Source organism: Pygocentrus nattereri, chromosome 20, assembly GCF_015220715.1.
Source record: "Pygocentrus nattereri isolate fPygNat1 chromosome 20, fPygNat1.pri, whole genome shotgun sequence".
Lineage (NCBI taxonomy): Eukaryota > Metazoa > Chordata > Actinopteri > Characiformes > Serrasalmidae > Pygocentrus > Pygocentrus nattereri.
In genome coordinates this window covers 14,167,280-14,184,089 of record NC_051230.1, presented here as the reverse complement: position 1 = coordinate 14,184,089, position 16,810 = coordinate 14,167,280, and the positions used below count along the sequence as shown (strand labels likewise).

Here is a 16,810-nt window from a genome sequence, read left to right as displayed (position 1 = left end):
GTGAAAATGTTCATTACGTTTAATGTTCAACGCACTTTCTAGTAATGTTCCATTTCCGTCCATCTCTAAGAGCATAAAACCTGCACTGGTGTTAAACTGTTCCAATTAGTGTTATCATTTGACTTAAGATCCATTTTTAATGTCTTTAGAGTCATGTTTCTCTTGGTCTTGATTAAAGACGCATGTGTGCCAGGGATAATGTTCCAAAGTTTAATCTTTTAAATAAACATTAAAAGACTGTACAAAATGTACAAGAAGTTACAGAACAAAACAAGTAAAAATGTACAGAATTCAGATAAAAGTGGGCATGTGCCAAAAGGTGACTTCACACGGTCTGGCTTCTGAGAAGGAAATCTATATCCTACAAATCCTTTTTGAGTGAGCTCAGAAACAAAAGCAGGTACTTGCTACAAATTGAACAACAGTGGAAAGACGGCACAGATTAATGAGTTCAAGCAGAGAATGTAAGGTACTGCAGACATGTAACAGTGTGTAACACTTCACCTGTGAAACATATGCAGAATACAGTTTTAGCCTCTTATATGTGCTCCTCTCGGGCATGTAAATGAAGCAGAGGTCAAATCAGGCAAAACAGTAATTTCCCAGGTCCAGTATTACCAAAAGTGTTGCAGGAACATTTGTGTAAACACAATAAAAGGTCACAGGAGGTCCAGTGCTCTTTACTGATGTTCATTTTCTCTTTGTTTTTATCAAAAGGTTCTTTAAAGGCAGCTCAGGTTTGGGTTATCTTTTGGGTCTTGCCTCTCTGATGGGTAAAATGTAGTTCAGATCTTTCCTCACCTGCAGCACCTGCCAGGACTACAAAAAAGCAAATATAAGAGATTCAGCCTTTAAGACTTTGCAACACTTCAGCAGCACTCTACTGGCACGTAAAGTTTTTGAAGAACAATTAATATCAATCCTGTTAAAAAAGTCAGGAACATGCCACGAAGGAGTTCACGTGAGTTACATACCTCTGTAAACTGTGCTTTGATGTCATCAAACTTCATTTTCTCATGAACTGCTCTGGCTGTGTTTGATCCATCAAACGGTTCTGGGGGAACCAGGTGTCAACATTGTGCTCTTTAGACAAGCCATTAAAGTGACAATCAACTTTCAAAAGGAACTTCTGAAGTGTAAACATATTCTTACCCTCCACACAGATGAACTTGTCTTTCCACTCCCGGCAGTTTGGTTTGGGCAGAGCTTTTGCTTCACGCACAGAGATCACACACTTGTCCCACCTGAAACACAAGCAGCGATGCAGGACATTGGAATCTGATAGCACAGTGGCCACATGTGTTCATGTTATTATACTGCTGTATGTATTGTTGATTTTTATTGGGTCAAAGTAAGCTGTTCAAACAGGGCCAGCCAGGGGCTTCCAAAGGGCAAAAGTCATACCTGCTGCTGTCAATCACACACTGAAATGAAACGCCTAACAGGGTAGGAGGCTGTGTGGAGCCTTGCTCATTCTTAAGGGGACTTCACCCTCCAGAGGCTCCTCCAACACTAACCTAAGACTCAACTACTTCACAACAAGTATACATGTGGGGTCTCTGAACTGGCACACGCAAGGAATTAGGAAGTGAATGTAAATACCTCCGAAATGAAGTGACAGTCAAATCAGGAAAGACGTTTATAAACAAATAGTGAACTGCATTAATTATAGCTACTGTTACACAGCATTTCTGCAGTTTGAAAACCTGTCATTACAGTATCTAGCTTGCCAAGTGCAGCTGTGTCTTACTAAGGCTTTATGAGAGGAACCTAAACAACTGTGACCAATTTATGGTTTGGGGAGTCAAAAACAATGGGAGTACATAGCTTCCTGCACCAAAACTAAAATTCTTGACCTAAACGCAAACCCAAATTTAGGATGCACTATGCACTGAAAGAGGATGCACACTGAATTGAATGTGTTATTTTAAACATAATTAGCCTTTTTAGTTATGCTTTTGAATTAATGTATAATGCTAACAATGCTTCAAAAGCATATAAAACAGCCTGCTGAAAAATGTTATATTACAAGTTGTTAAATTTTGAAAATGTCATACTGCACACTTTCCCAAGGGCATCTATAGCTCAATTCCAGTATAATGATGGGGAAAAAACTTGTACTATGTACAGCACATGGATGTGGCTTTAGTACTCCTGACACTTCCCCAGCAGGAGCCGCTATTAGCATGCAAGGTGCTTTAGTGTTCAGCATTTAAAGAGAAGAAACATCCATGCTACGAACTACTATTTACATAATTTCCACAAAAGAACTTTATTACATCATTTAAAATGTTAAAAGCCATGTAAGTTGAAGACTGTATAGTATGCAGCAGCAGCAGACAGTGTTTGTGTTTTACACTGATGATCTGCTGGCGTTCAGACTGTTTAAGCTGATTGACACAGAAGAGTGAAGAACACAAACAGCATTTTTAATCTCAATTTCTCATTTTTATCATCACTTAAATTGTTTGTTAAGTGATAGATTTTGACATTTTTTTGTAGATCAATTTATGGCTAAATGTTTATTAGCAGCCAAACCTTTGGTGCACCCCTAGCTTTACAGTCTTTACAATAAGTACCTGAAAACTGTGGCAAAGTATTTCAGGAAGCCAAGGAGCAAATCTCCAAGAGACGACTGGTTCTTTGACACAAAGGAAGGAATATTCTTGGGTCCATCTGGTACAAGATGGATATCCATTACTGGACTGAAACACTCCTGTGGAGATCGTGTCAGCATCGTGTTAGCTCTTATCACAAAGAAAGCTTTTCTTTTTAACTCTTATGGTAAATTAAATTGAGTAAGAATATTAACTAGTATGAACTACTTACAGGGTAATCTTTCTGAAGACAAGGAATGACAGGTTCTGGAAGAGCTACATGGGACAGAGAGTTGAAGATTATAACCAGTCCTACAACAAGTCATGACAGTATAAATAACCAATACAAGCCAGAAATACAGAAATAAGCTTGTGGAAGGGGAAATTTTGCAGAAACAAACAATATAATTGACAATCAGAACACTCCAGACAGGGAAAGCATTTTCATCTCTCTCCAAGGGAAGGCAAAGGGTTCTATGATAATAAGATGTAGGTATGCCCCACAGAACTACTGCCTACTGTATTCATATCCTGTATGGCACTTACTCTGTAGGTAATGCAGGACCATCAACACCAGTGTGTAGCTACTAAGGGTTCCACGACTCGCATCGTTGATTCTGTGATAACTGGCCCACTTTTTAATCACGAGGATGATTGGACGAACTCTCTTTTCAACTAAAGAGAAAAATGAACAACCACGAAGTCAAATAAATTTTCCATAAAAGAAATAAATCACAAATGGCCACGTTAGTGGTTTTACCATCACAGCAATATTCAATAAGCAATTCTCATTAATAATAATAATTAAAGATGCGGTTCAGCCAAAAAAAATCTAATCTATATGTATTTGGGGATGTATTAATGGAAAAGATTTTGGTGACTACTGACAAAATATTTTTAGCAACATCAGACTTTTAGCTCCAATTTTTAACTAAAAGTTAACAAGTCTGATTGCCCACATCTGGCATAAGTGGAGAATGTGTAAATTTGTTTTTTTTTTTTCTTCAACTTTAACATTTCTTCAACCAAGAAATGTAGCTTGTTAACAGTACTTTATGATTTATAGGCAACATAAGTCAAAATTGACTCCATAAATAGCACAACGGTCTTTTATATCTTGGCGTATTAGTATAGAAATAATGATGGTTGTGGGCAAATGTGTGAATACTGAGTTCAGAGTCCAGAGGTGAATCCAGTGCATCATACTGTATAAAATGGGCAATTCTGGGATTTCATTATCTAGCAGTCCTAGTTTTAGTTCTCTTCACTACTGAATATGTTCAATGACCTGAACAGAAGTAAACTAAGTTGCACTTACTGTATGCATATGTCCGTAGCAGGAAGGTGTTTCTGATACCAACAATGTTGTTAACATTCAAATCAAACTCCACTCCACTGCAATAAGAGGAGTGAAAATGAGCACACTAATTTTATCCCTATATGAAAGGCATTTATCGATCATGTCAGAGCTCTCTCTTGTCCCTAAATTGCATTTCCACTCACCTCGGCCTTCACAAACACAATAGTGCAACAAACTTAGCTCGTAAAAAGTGTGCAAATAATGATTTGCTGCTTTTATATATATATATATATATATATATATATATATATATATATATATATATATATATATATATATATATATAAATAAAAAAAAAAGATGTCAAAAAGACAGCATACGGGCAGCCTGCCTCATGTAACTCCAGCGAGTTGACCAAATAAAAATGACCACACTTATGAGCTTTTTGAGAACCTACCTAATTCGGTCTCTGAACTTCAGTATGGGCACTTTTGCTCGGATGAGCTGAGGTCTCTCAATGTAAGCTGTGGTTTTAAAAAAAAAAAAAAAAAAAAAAAAAAAAAAAAGACCATTTCTTCCAAAAGTGAAAAGACATAATTTTGTAATGGAAGTGCAAAACTAGACCTCAATGGCAAGTACTTACACAATTTGTATAACAACTTCTGCACAAGACTGAGTATGCAAACAGCATCTGTTCGCTGGTTTACCTACAATAGAAAATTAATGAAAGAATAACCATACAGACAGAAAGAATAGTCAGCTGCTCAAAAAACAAATTAAAGATGATTCCTTTTCAACGTCATGATCAATCCAAAAAATAAACTTACTGGCCCGTCTTGAACTACAAGGCAGAGATCAGCATCACTGGAGCGACTACCAAAGCCATTCAGTGATGATCCTGCCAGGAATACTCTCGCACCTGTACAAGCAACAGTTTAAAAAAAAAAACAAAAACAAAAAAAAACTAAGGTTAAGGTGGAACTCATCAAGCTTTGAAGAACAACTGAATACAGTGGGTGGATGTCAGAGGGAGACATACATGGAAAGAGTCTCTGAATGTCCCTCTGTAATTGCGCACGACAGGACTCCTTCCTCTCCAGGTCTTCACTCTGCTGTTCGCAAGCAAGGAACAGCTCCAAGATCTGCTGACTGAGCTGAAATACATGATATATGTCTATTACACGAAAGCCTTTTAGTGCTGTACACAGGTAATGAATGCATGGTTTGCTCATCTACAGTCAAAAAGAAACAAACATGTCCTACAACAGCGATCATCAATTCTGATCCTATGTCCCCTATATTAAGCACCTCAGAGTAAGAACAGTGATCTAAGATCAGGTCTCATTGGTTCATGTAATAGAAACTTTTCACACTTCCAGATTTGAAGCCGCAGAAGTCGTTGCAGTGGGAAAAACATTAAAGCACTGGCAGCGTATGAGAATGAGAACGTAGACAACTGACAAATTTACATCCTCATTTTTACTGGCAGTTGCAGTTAGTAAAGGAATACTAGATGATATTTGGATCTCAGAAGTGTGAAAATTAATTATCAATCTAAATCAGGTGTGTTTGAGCAAGGAAATCAAACTCTGGACACCAAGCCTCCAGGAGCAGAACTGTTGATCCCTGAACAAGAATATGGCTCACTGTTTTGCAAGGACTATTTCACTAATTCAACAAAGCATACCTTATCTTTGATGAGGGATGGTGGTAGACTGCTGTTGGCATTGTGACAAGAGTCCTCCCTGAGAGATGGCACACAGCCTACTGAGTTTGAGGTGCCAGGGGAGTGCAGAGGAGAACGAACAGGCGAGCAGCCCTCACCCACCGACACTCTAGTCGACCCCTGCTCTACCCGACGTACTGGGCTAAACCTGAACGTTTTACCCATCTGTTTGTATGGGTGTGGAGAACAGCGCTGCCTCTTCAGGTCATCCTGACTGTTGCCGTCATTTTTCCTCCTACAGCACAATTACATGAGAGGTTCTTCAGCACCTGACAATTAGTCCATACTGAAAATGCATTAAATTGCATTTATGATGGGTCGTGAACAGACTCTTACTTCCGGTTTCTTGATCCAGTTGGACTGGTGAAAGAAATGTTGGGTGCAGGGTTCCATTGATAGGTTGGGAGGATAGGGAATACATTCAGAGGCTTGTTGTGGAAACTTGGAAAAAGAAAGATTTTAAGATAACCACTGCTATCAAAAATGGCTATCTAAATAGTTTCTTCCGCCTAGCAGATACTCTAGCTAACCAAACTAGTTAGACAGCATTCAGGAAAACTACAAATGTTGACTTAACATTAGCGTGTCTTTGCATCATACGGCCAATTCTGGTTCTTTAACTAGGCACTTATTCCTGTAAACTGGGCTGTATGACTTTTTATGTTAGACTTGCACACTGACTGCACAGTCAACTGCTATTGTTTATCCCTTATACTTACTTATATATACACTCATGCATGAGATTAAGCCGGGTGTATTGTCATTCTATGTTTATTCAGGGTGTGATATAAAATGACACTTCATTTGCTCACTGTACAGCAGTTCAGGAGAGCACCAAATCGAGTTATGACAAGTCAAAATGATCATAAATCTTACAGAGAAGACTTAAAACTCACTTTGTGTTAGTGAGGTTCAGATGTGACTCGATTCGTTGCTGTTGTGAGAAGGCATGGGGTAAAAGGCGTTGGGTGAATAAAGTATCAGGCCTGGTTTGCCCATGTTTATGGGGGAAGGCTGGAGACCTCGGCAACATCCTCTTTACAGAGAGGGTCACACATCTGCCACCTGAAGATCCACAAAGAATGAAACAAATAAACTATCTAGGTAACCTAGCTTATGCAACGCTATGTGCGAGAAGGTTGCAACACGGAAAATAACACGTAGTACATAACCTAACAAGCTTAAACTGGGAAGGCATATTAAGTGCATATTCAACTCAGTTATGAACACAATATTTTCAACACACACAATGTACCCGGTATGTTTACTGTTTTGACGTTACAGTCACACTTTAGTTAAAACAAACGAATGAAGCAATTAGCTAGGTTAGCTGTATTAGCTAGCTAGCTAAAACAATCTCGCCACAAACTGTAGTTACCAATTAAGCTAATCAAGAGAAAGTCTGCCTTATCGGTAGTTTTCACTAGCTAACGTTAGCTAATAGCGAAAGCCACTCTGACGTTACTCTCTTGTCATAAATTGTAATTTTCATTTTCAAATAAAATTTCAACAAATCATAGTATACGCAGCCTACGGATCTTAAAACTCAATTAGCCACTAAGCTAACCACTCAGGTAACCTAACTACTAACGTTAGCTAACCAGTTACCTGGGTGACAGACGTTTACATTATCTCAGCGAATAACTATGAAACACTGTTTCTCAGCAGACAGTTTGACTAAAATGTTAAGAATCCGTCTTTCTAGCTACTAATCTATATCAAGTATGATATAAAAGCGAACTTACTGACAGACCGGGCATATACAGTCACTTAGCCAGACGGCTGTTAGCGTGTATCTATTCTCTTGCTATATGAAAATACGGCAACGCTACAAAGACGAGGGTGAATCTCAAATGGCCCCCTTCTCCCTATATAGGGCACTATGCGAGTTATGAAATTTTGGCTAATGCACCCACTATATGTCAAATGGACTCATGCACCCGTGGTTAAATCAATAAATGGCTATGTGTTATATATATTACGCAGGGGTTTGGTCCAAGAGCCAGCATATTTAAGACATACGGCAATGCACTACGTAGGGGGTAGGGAGCCATTTAGGATTGACGCAGGCCATGACGCTTCCTGCTTCTGGGTTCAGCTTTTAATAAAAGTCCCCTTTATAATTACAGTCTCTCAGTAGAAATGCTGTAATACTCTGGTTCTAGGTTCATCAGGCTTAATTAATATAATGACAATCTTATGACAGTCTTCTTTAACTCTGCTGGTTTAAGAATTATGCTGCAAGTACTATAGGTTCACACAAACACAGATGATTATTATTCATAATACAAACATATATACAACGTATTGTATTGTATTGTATTGTAATTTATTTATTTATTAGTGTTCGTAATGGGAAAGCAATGCCTGTGAAGCAGCCCTAGTAGACCTACCAGGAGGCGTTGTCCTGCGTGATGCTATGTGGGCTGTAGTAGCGATTGGCAGCAGGATTCATCCCCATCTTCATCCTCATCCTCACGCCCACCGAGAGGGGTCTTCATTCATCTTTTCATTAAGTGCCATCTCGGCTACGGTACTGCAGTTCGTTGGTGTAGGAGAACCGCAGCCTGTAGGTAGATAAATATTCCCCGTGGGTGTTGTGTATTTCATGAGCGCACCAGCCTGCGTGTAGATTGACCCGAGGCTGCTCGCACCGTGGGCTTCACCGAGAGTGTTAGGAACTCCACCGCGCTGCGGGGGGAGATGCAGCGGGAGCGGGCGGAGCAGCGGCCAGCCTCGGACTGATGATGGCCAGCTCACTCACACGGCTCAGTTAAAACCAGGAGAGACGCGGAGGCCACTCGCAGTCTCAGCGGCAACGTGAGAGCAAATTGGCTTAGCCTCAGCCTGCATTCACTCTCAGGATATTTCGCCTTTCAGAAGAAAAAGACAAGCCAACATGGGGTAAGTTTCTAATTGTGAACGGCTTCAGTCTGTAGAGGAATAGGAATAGGTTTAGCAGCTCCTGTGACATTTATTTCATTTTCATTTTAGCTTTATTTAACCAGGGAAATCACACTGAGATTAAAAATCTCTTTTACGAGTGAGACCTGGCCAAGGAGGCAGTACACAAAACAGTCAGACAGCGACAATAGCTGTCAGGATCAAACCTGAAACCCTGAGGCTTACTAAGCTCTAGTAATACTATAAGAGGGGGTAATATTACTGTAGTGCTGCATAGTATAGTATAGTATAATATAGTATGGTGTAATGTAATAATCTGTAATATTGTATATGTTGTATATATACTATGCTGTCTTATCTGTAATACTTCTATAGTGTCCTATAATAAACTATAATTGTCTAAATATTGTTATAGAAAGCCTGTAGTAATACCTGTAGTGTTATTATATATGACTAATGTAAGAACGCATTATAATGCATTACTGGGAGATTTTTCTGATATGTGATTCTTTCATGCCCACCCTGTTTAGGTGCCTTGAACTTTATACCTGATTGGTTGTAGAATACAAAAATACCCACCAACACTATAAAACAGGCACTTCTCTGAGCTCATCTTTTTGCGTTTATTTCATATTTGTATTTGCTCCATTATCGTTGGTCAATAAACTTGATTTCTGAGGTGACATAGATGTTAATATCAAACTTTCTCTTCTTTTTTTTTTTATCAGTGATGTAATTCGGTGCTACATAATGTTATGCAATTCTACGGCCAAAATGAATCAATTGATTAAGGCAATTAATCAGCTCTCACATCACGCAGTCATGGCCAAAGTGTCATCCCCAATATTTCCATCCGTGTAATCTCAGTTCCAGCAGAAGCCAGCTATACAGCAAGACCTGAGTAATTGAGTTTTGACTCCAGTACCGGCAATAAGATCAATGCTGGGTTTACCCAGCTGTGAAATTTCCACAGCTCAGTGTTCCAGCTTTATGAATGGTTGTAGATTCATGATAAGGACTGAAGGTTTAAGGTGCGTTCTCCACACGGACAAACGTCTGTTTTTTTAAATGTAGAAGACACAGAACGAGCATTAGTTTTTTGGCTTGTTATAAAGTGAAGACTTGAAAGTGACATCATCAGGCATTTGTACACTGCTTCTCCAAAGGCTCCTAAATAAAGACAGTGGTTCTGTGTTGAACCATGAGTTCTTTATAGAACCGTTTCCAGCTCAAAGGGTTCTTTGCATGTTGAAATGGCTCTTCAGATTGAGAATGTGTTGTACACACATAGATTCTTTAGGGTTCTCTAGTAAAGATAATGGTTCTATATAGAACCATGAGCACTCAAATAACCTTTTGCAAGATAACAGGGTTCCTTGCATGATGAAAGGGTTCTTCAGACTCTATATAGAACCTTTCTGAAGAGGGTTCTGCATAGCACCCAAAAGGCTTCTTCTATTGTTACGATGTCAAGCTTGTAAAATCGAAGAACCCTTCTGTGTGCTATATAGAACCCTTTTCAAAAAGGTTCTATATAGAAGCATTTGTAGCACGTTTATGCACATTTTCCATCAGTCTTAAGAACCTTTTCATGATGCAAGGAACCCTGTAGTCTTACAAAAGGTTATTTGAGTGCTCATGGTTCTATATAGAACCTATGAAGAACCATCTTTTTAAAGCGTGTGTATGGTTCTTGAAAATGACTCTTTATAGCCCCAAAAAAGGTTCTTGTATGAGTAAAAGTTTGACATCTGAATAATAACAGACCCTTTTTGGTACAAATAGAAGAGTTTTCAAAAAGGTTCTATACAACACATTTTCCATCAGCGAAGACCCATTTCACCATGCAAAGAACCATTTAAGCTTGAAATAGTTCTATATAGAATTAATGCCTTTAATAAAGAACACTTGAAGAACCATCTTTTTCAAGAGTGTAGATATTAATGAAGTGGCAGCCGTTGGTGGTTCAGTTAAACTCTTCTTATTCATTTATGAGGCCAGATCCATTACAGGTTTTCAAATATTAGCCTACAACTCATCATCTATATGCCTGCACGCCGGCACGCGCAGCAACTGAGACATTTCCATTGACTGAGGACTTGTGAGTATCATGATATTAATTGATTTTAGCTACAGAATGATTTCTAATTATGCTTTCACCCTTTCAATTGGTTCTCTTTCAATTTCTTTGCGGAGTAATCACCTCAGCATTAAATGCTCTTTATTGTGGTGGAAAACCCCTCGCTCTTATTAAGCCGTATTCATTGTGTAACGGCCCCCTGCTCTTATTTCTTAATTAAATTGTCGTGATCGTGGTTCTTCAGACCTGTTCAGGGAGACTGTATTCCACTAGCTATTACTGTTTGGAGTTAAGCAGGAAAACATTCAGTCTTATCAAGTTACTACAGAAGGGGAATCCATGCTGTTTGCACTACCATAGCCTAAAATTATAGATAAATGAGGGCAGTTGGGGTCTTCTGTAAAATCTGCCTCCTGCTGGACAAAATAAGCAATGTAGATGAAAAGCTGAGCTCGCTGTTAGTCCACTATCAAATGTAAATGCGCCACATGTCTGTATTCTTTCTTCTGATTGTCTCTATGTCATAAGCCTTATTTAAATTCCATGATTTTTGAACGTTTGTTTTGTGATTATATATTCTAATGCACTCGTTAATGCTGAATTACTGCAAAGATTAGGCAAATCTGCATCCGAAACCCACCCATATGTGTGAATGTTGTGTCAGTTTGATCCCCATAGAGGTATGATGTACTGTCCCCTTCGAGCACCAACAGGACGGGAGTGAGATACAGAAGGGCTATTAGACAAGGGTGAACACTTTTACCCTTGGACTCTGGCTGGTTGTAGGAGGCAAGTGGTGTGAAATGATCTTTATCACACCACAGTTACTGCTAATGTCACTCATCTGAGCTGAATACAGATGAGTGCAGCCCCCCGTTTCACACCGTGATTACATCGGGACCAGGAACGTGTATGTCAATGTGACTCCATTAGTGTCAACATTAAAGCGACACACTAATTACTCTGCTGTAGCGCTTTTACAGTGAGTAACAAAACCAAAGCGCTAGTCGAAGGATGTAGCACAGGGGTGCTTGTGCTAAATCTGATATGCTAGTGATGAGAAGACTCCAGTCCACCCACACAGCATGTGATTCACATAACTGCTCTCGTATTGTACACATAAGCATGAAACAGTGTGGGCCTGGACACAGCTTAGTGGTTTTGGGATGGAGGCTTGTTCTCAGAGGACCTGCTACGTTGTGCTAATGGCTAGAAGAGGTGTCAATAGGCTCAACGCAGAGATACACTCAGCCTCACTAAAATAGCCAGAATGAATATATTCATACACTCAAAATAAAGATTCCTAAATGGTTCTTGACCTAGGTGGGCAAAGGAAAAAACATATTTAGTATAGAATTTTTATATTACGTGATTCTCACCCTTTAGAGTCTAATTTACCTAAATGGTTCTTTAATGATGCCATAGCCATCTGTGACCTCTACCGCTTAGCCCTTACCCCTCCGTTTTGCACATTCACACCCAGGGGTAGGGTGTAACAATTTTTGTTGTGATGGAGGGGTGGGTTGATGGAGGTTTGGTAGAGGATCACTCCAAACAGAGTGTTAAGAGAAAAGAGAAAAACCCCAAAGTTGGCTGCACAGGCGACCAAAGAAACTCTCAAATGCGAGTATTTTTTCTGTTAAAAAATTATGATAACTATGACAATTATTTTAGCTTAATGTAATTTTCTTCCTTCTCTTCATAACAAGCATAAAAAAATCACTAGTAGTAAGCTGATGTCTGATCTAGCTAGCTAAATTTTCCGTTCCACCTTATATGGTGCAGCAGCTTTGATATCTGAGGTGTCGGAATGTAACTGCTGTACCATTTAAGGTGGAACAGGAAAATTTAAAAAAAGAAGCTGGCAAATATCTGACTTCAGCTTCGTATCACCATGACTTAGGGTGGGCAGTAATTATTCTTATTCTCACCTCTTTAAAGATGTCCCTAAATTGAACTAAAGAACAGCAGCAAGGTTGCTGAACTTTACAGCTCCTCTTTGGTCCTGCAGAGCACCACTGGTAAAATGTTCTTGAAGTAATGTTATTTTTTACTTGAGGGTTGTCTCATTTTGCAGGGGAAGATTTTAGCCACTACCACTTCTAACTCAGTTCCAAATGAATGAATTTAAACAAATTAGGGGTAGACAAGCCGACAAGTGGGCTAATGGGTAGGTTGGCTCTCCTGCTTCTCCCATTACTAATGGGATGCTAGCCATTGTTGGTCTCCTCCAAGTGTGTTGAGCTGTTCAATGGCATTACATTAGTTGCAGTTTGAAAAGACAGAGAAAACAATTGCTGCCCTATTGGCAAAAAACCTGCTCAGTAAAAAATTCCTTTGGGAACCACAAGTAGTTCTTCTATAGCATCATTGCTGCAAAGAACCCTTTTTTTTTTTTTTTTTAGCTCTGTCACTGGGAAATCCCAGCGTTTGTCACAGCCATCTGTGGCTGGGAGGCTAAGATAGCATAATTGGCCTTTGTCTTTTTCTTTCTCTTTCTCTTTTTCTCTCTGGATGGATAGAATGGACCTCTCTCTCCTCTCATCACTCAGCATGATGCTATCCCGCTCAGGATTGGCATTTACTCCTCTTCTTCTAGTTCCTTGAGCCGTCCAATGACGTATTAGCTATGAAGGGGCTTCACATGACTTGGCTGGCCTTCACGATTCTAGTGCTGGTAGTATTGTGTGAGGGAGACCTAGCTATTAAACAAGGAGGAAAATTGGAGGGAAATGGCAAAAAAAACCATTATTAATTTGCCTAACCTGACTCTTTTCCGCCAAACAAGTGCCATCTGTGTGATTCTGATAGATACCCAAAAATTTGTTTGGTTGAAATTCAACTTTGCCCCCCCACCTCCACTCCTCATTCAGGAATCTCACCCTCTTTTCCCATGTGTGGTTATTGCCGCTGAATTTTAATGGTAATTATGCAATGCTCCTTTGATGTTGTTCAAAGATTTTCAGCCCCCCAGTGCAGTGTAAGCACTTCTCTATCTCGCTGAGCTCCGTGCTCCAGCAGTGCTCCTTTTTTCTGTTTCTCACTTTCTCTCTCTCTCTCTCTCTCTCTCTCTCACCCCAGCTTTGCCTCTCCCTCATCTCCCCTGTATGTGTACACATTTCTGTACATCAGCCCAATGGCTGCTGATTAGCAGCACGTTAATGGAATTGAATATGGTGATTAGCTGTCCCGGGAATAGGAACAACAAACTCTATCTCACAAACGCTTCTGTGTCTGCACTCACAGCTGCTTAGCTTCCTTGACTTACCCCCTTACGCTCCATCGTCTGATCCTATGATTTGATAATGCAGAACAGTATATTAGTATATGTAGGGATTGGATGTTAGTCCTTCTCGGGTTTGGGGGAAGGGAGTTATCTGTGGAATTAGGTCAAATGGTTGATGGGTCTTGGGATGGTACAGGGAAGCTCCCATCTGCTAATGTTTAATGGCAAAAGCAGCCCTTTGCTGCTGCTCTGAGGTCAGCTGGACACTCATATAATGACTTCTGGATTCTCATATAATGTTTAACAATTTGCGTTCCTTCATAGAAACTGGTGCTAGTTGGACAATGTTGGAAGAAAAAAAGAAAGAAGAAAATGCCATTAAATCAAATGAAAAATTTAGTTATCTTTGTTTTAGACTTGCTACATAATGTTGATGTCCAGTGCTCCGCTAGTGAGCTGGACTATGTTGCTATGGCTAAATTAAAAGTAACCACTTGGAAATGACAGTGAAAAATTTTTCACTTTGCTAACATCAATCAAATAACAAAAACTACATCTGATTCATGCTAACAGTGGGAGATTTCACGTGCGTATTAAACCTGCATGACTTAAAATCAATAACGCACACCAAGGCTAAATATGTAGACCAAAACTAAGTTGTGCCCTTCTACATTTTTTAACAAAACTCTGTTGAATTGTTCCAGTTACTGTAAAAGAACACATTTATGGGCCAAGCATGGATAGATCGAATAGCATTGTGGCATTTGGTAAAAAAGGCAAGTTCTACCCAGAGCTGGAAGGAGGAGGAGGAAATAAATGAACATAGGTCCTCTTGCTTTCATGTATGGGGCAGTTATGAGCTGGAGGTTAGGGAACCGGCTCTGTCACCGGTAGGTCGCTGGTTTGATCCCCAGAGCTGACAGCACATGACTGAGCAAGGCACCTAACCCCCAACTGCTCCCTGTGCGCTGCAGATAGGGCTGCCTACCACTCCGGGCAAGTGTTCTCACTGCCCCCCTAGTGTGTGTGCTCACTAGTGTGTTTGTGGTGCTTCACTTTATGAATGGGTTAAATGCGGAGGTGAAATTTCCATGTTGTGGGTCACTTAAGGGTCACTTAAATTATGTCGTTTCCCATGACAGATTTCTCTATTGAATATTGTAAGTCTGTATAGAGACGTGCTACTTTAGTACTCAGTACATTTCATCATATTAAAATTTCTCTGACAAATAACATGTTGGCATATACCTCATGAGAAGACAATGAGTCGTCCAATGACACTGGTTAGCTCTGTTAGCTCATTAGCTCATCTGAAAAGGCAGGCTCCATCATCCAACTCATCCAGTAAAGCTACTGGTGTCGCATGGCTGTTTTTGAATGATAAAACATGTTTGTATATCCGCCTACATGCTGTATTCTTTGCAACACCAGTAATGTTGCCTAAAAAAGGAAGGCCTACATTGTTTTCAGACAAGTAGTTTTTTTCTTTTTTTTGCATATCTTATTAACTGGATATCTGTTCATGAAGTCTTGTGGATACTCAAAATTAGTCAGAATGCACAACTCTGGTTCTGCATTACTACAGTTACTACACAAGTTCAAGAAACTTTGACTTTTGAGACAAAAAAGAAACTAGACAAATGTGCCAGCCTTTTAGTTACTACAGTTCTCATCAGTTTCAGTACCATATTCAAATGAACTGAAGCCCCTTTTGCAAATGCAAGGGGTGGGGCTGCGACAGATTACCTCGGCTCAGACTATATTTAGTCCCCCGCCCTCCTGGCCCCTGCCAAACAGCTGGCATTTCCATCTCAGCTAAGCAACTTGAATGTGCTGGTCTACTGCTCTGTAAAGCAGAACACCAATGTATCTAGCTGGGTGGGTGGGACCAGGTTCCTCCTGAGTTCCTCTGGTTCCTGCTTGAACCAAGATGGAGGCAGAGGAGATGGTGATCCGTCTGCCGGGTCGTGCAAGTTCACCCAATGGCTTTGGGGAGACAACGGTGCTCCGGCACAAAGAGGTTCATCATTTTTTCTTCGTCCCCTTTAGGGAGCAGCCCATCTACAGCACGCGGGCGCACGTCTTCCAGATCGACCCGAATACCAAGAAGAACTGGGTGCCCACCAGCAAGCATGCGGTCACCGTCTCCTACTTCTATGACAGCACCAGAAATGTCTACAGGATCATCAGCCTGGATGGGTCAAAGGTAAGAATTTGCAGTGATTTCCATTCATCCTGCTTGGACAGGAAAACCTCACTGACTTTGGTTGTCAGACAGATTAATTCCAAAATGTTTTCTGTTCAGTACAGCTTTGTACTGATTAAGTCTGATCCAGAAGAATCATACAAACCAAATATTGCAATTATTTAACGGAATCAGTTCATTTGTCAGTGTTTAGTTTTTGGAAATGACTCATTTTGAGTATATGAACAAGCACTGAACAGACCTGTAATGTGCATGCTGGTGATTGATGTTAACCGTGTTCCCCAAGAGATCTGTCTCTTTTCTAGTGGATTGCACTGGATTCAGTCACTGTGTAACCTTACATTAAGGATGCAATGGCCTAGTGTTCCATGCAAAAGACAAGTGCATTGTCTTCCAAAGTGGAAGACACAGGCTTGCATATGCCACTGTTTGAAATAATTGGATTTGATGTAACATGCTGTTCTAGAGCGGACTCTGTTGTATTAGATTGCAGCAGTCTCCGTCATGCTAACCAAAGTCACTTCATTGATTGCACATAGGGACTACTTTGGCTCACCAGACTTGCATCACAAACCCTTAAGGGCAGCAATCATGATTAGAATTTGAATCACACTCCTGACTCGCTCGGAAGTGAGCAGAATACAAGACATGACTGCCATGTAACCCATACATATTCATTGTCACACCAAAAACTCATACATTTTCTCATGCTCTAACTGTCTGCTCACATAAAGCTCTTAGATGAGAAGAAACACTAGTTCAGGCCACTGG

The 16,810-nt window shown here is 40.1% G+C and overlaps 2 protein-coding genes across 6 annotated transcripts in view; one reads left to right on the top strand and one right to left on the bottom strand.

Moving 5' to 3' along the window:
* Window positions 1-196: 196 nt before the first annotated feature.
* tent2 (terminal nucleotidyltransferase 2) lies at window positions 197-8,151 on the bottom strand. 4 transcript variants are annotated; one of them, XM_037531671.1, is made up of 15 exons: window positions 8,017-8,151; window positions 6,520-6,688; window positions 5,960-6,064; window positions 5,585-5,858; window positions 4,937-5,051; window positions 4,725-4,816; window positions 4,541-4,604; window positions 4,355-4,421; window positions 3,916-3,992; window positions 3,144-3,272; window positions 2,830-2,873; window positions 2,580-2,716; window positions 1,153-1,244; window positions 975-1,054; window positions 197-819 (listed from the first exon to the last, which is right to left on the bottom strand). In XM_037531671.1, exons 2-15 carry the CDS (start codon window positions 6,654-6,656, stop codon window positions 745-747), a joined length of 1,488 nt encoding a protein of 495 aa, XP_037387568.1. In that variant the 5' UTR covers window positions 6,657-6,688; window positions 8,017-8,151; the 3' UTR covers window positions 197-744. The 4 variants fall into 4 exon arrangements, with proteins under 4 accessions (XP_037387568.1, XP_017546578.1, XP_017546577.2 ...); XM_017691089.2 differs by lacking the exon at window positions 8,017-8,151 and adding an exon at window positions 7,369-7,655 and having other exon boundaries at window positions 5,960-5,983; XM_017691088.2 differs by lacking the exon at window positions 8,017-8,151 and adding an exon at window positions 7,369-7,649.
* Window positions 8,152-8,388: 237 nt separating this feature from the next.
* The window catches only part of homer1b (homer scaffold protein 1b), a 31,898-nt gene continuing 23,476 nt past the window's right edge, over window positions 8,389-16,810 (top strand). Inside the window, exons 1-2 of one of the 2 annotated variants that reach the window (XM_017691092.2) lie at window positions 8,389-8,527; window positions 15,883-16,039. In XM_017691092.2, coding sequence (XP_017546581.1) covers window positions 8,523-8,527; window positions 15,883-16,039 — 162 coding nt within the window. In that variant the 5' untranslated portion in view covers window positions 8,389-8,522. Of the gene's footprint in view, window positions 8,528-15,748; window positions 16,040-16,810 lie in introns of those variants that run through there. The other variant, XM_017691091.2, reaches the window with a different exon arrangement.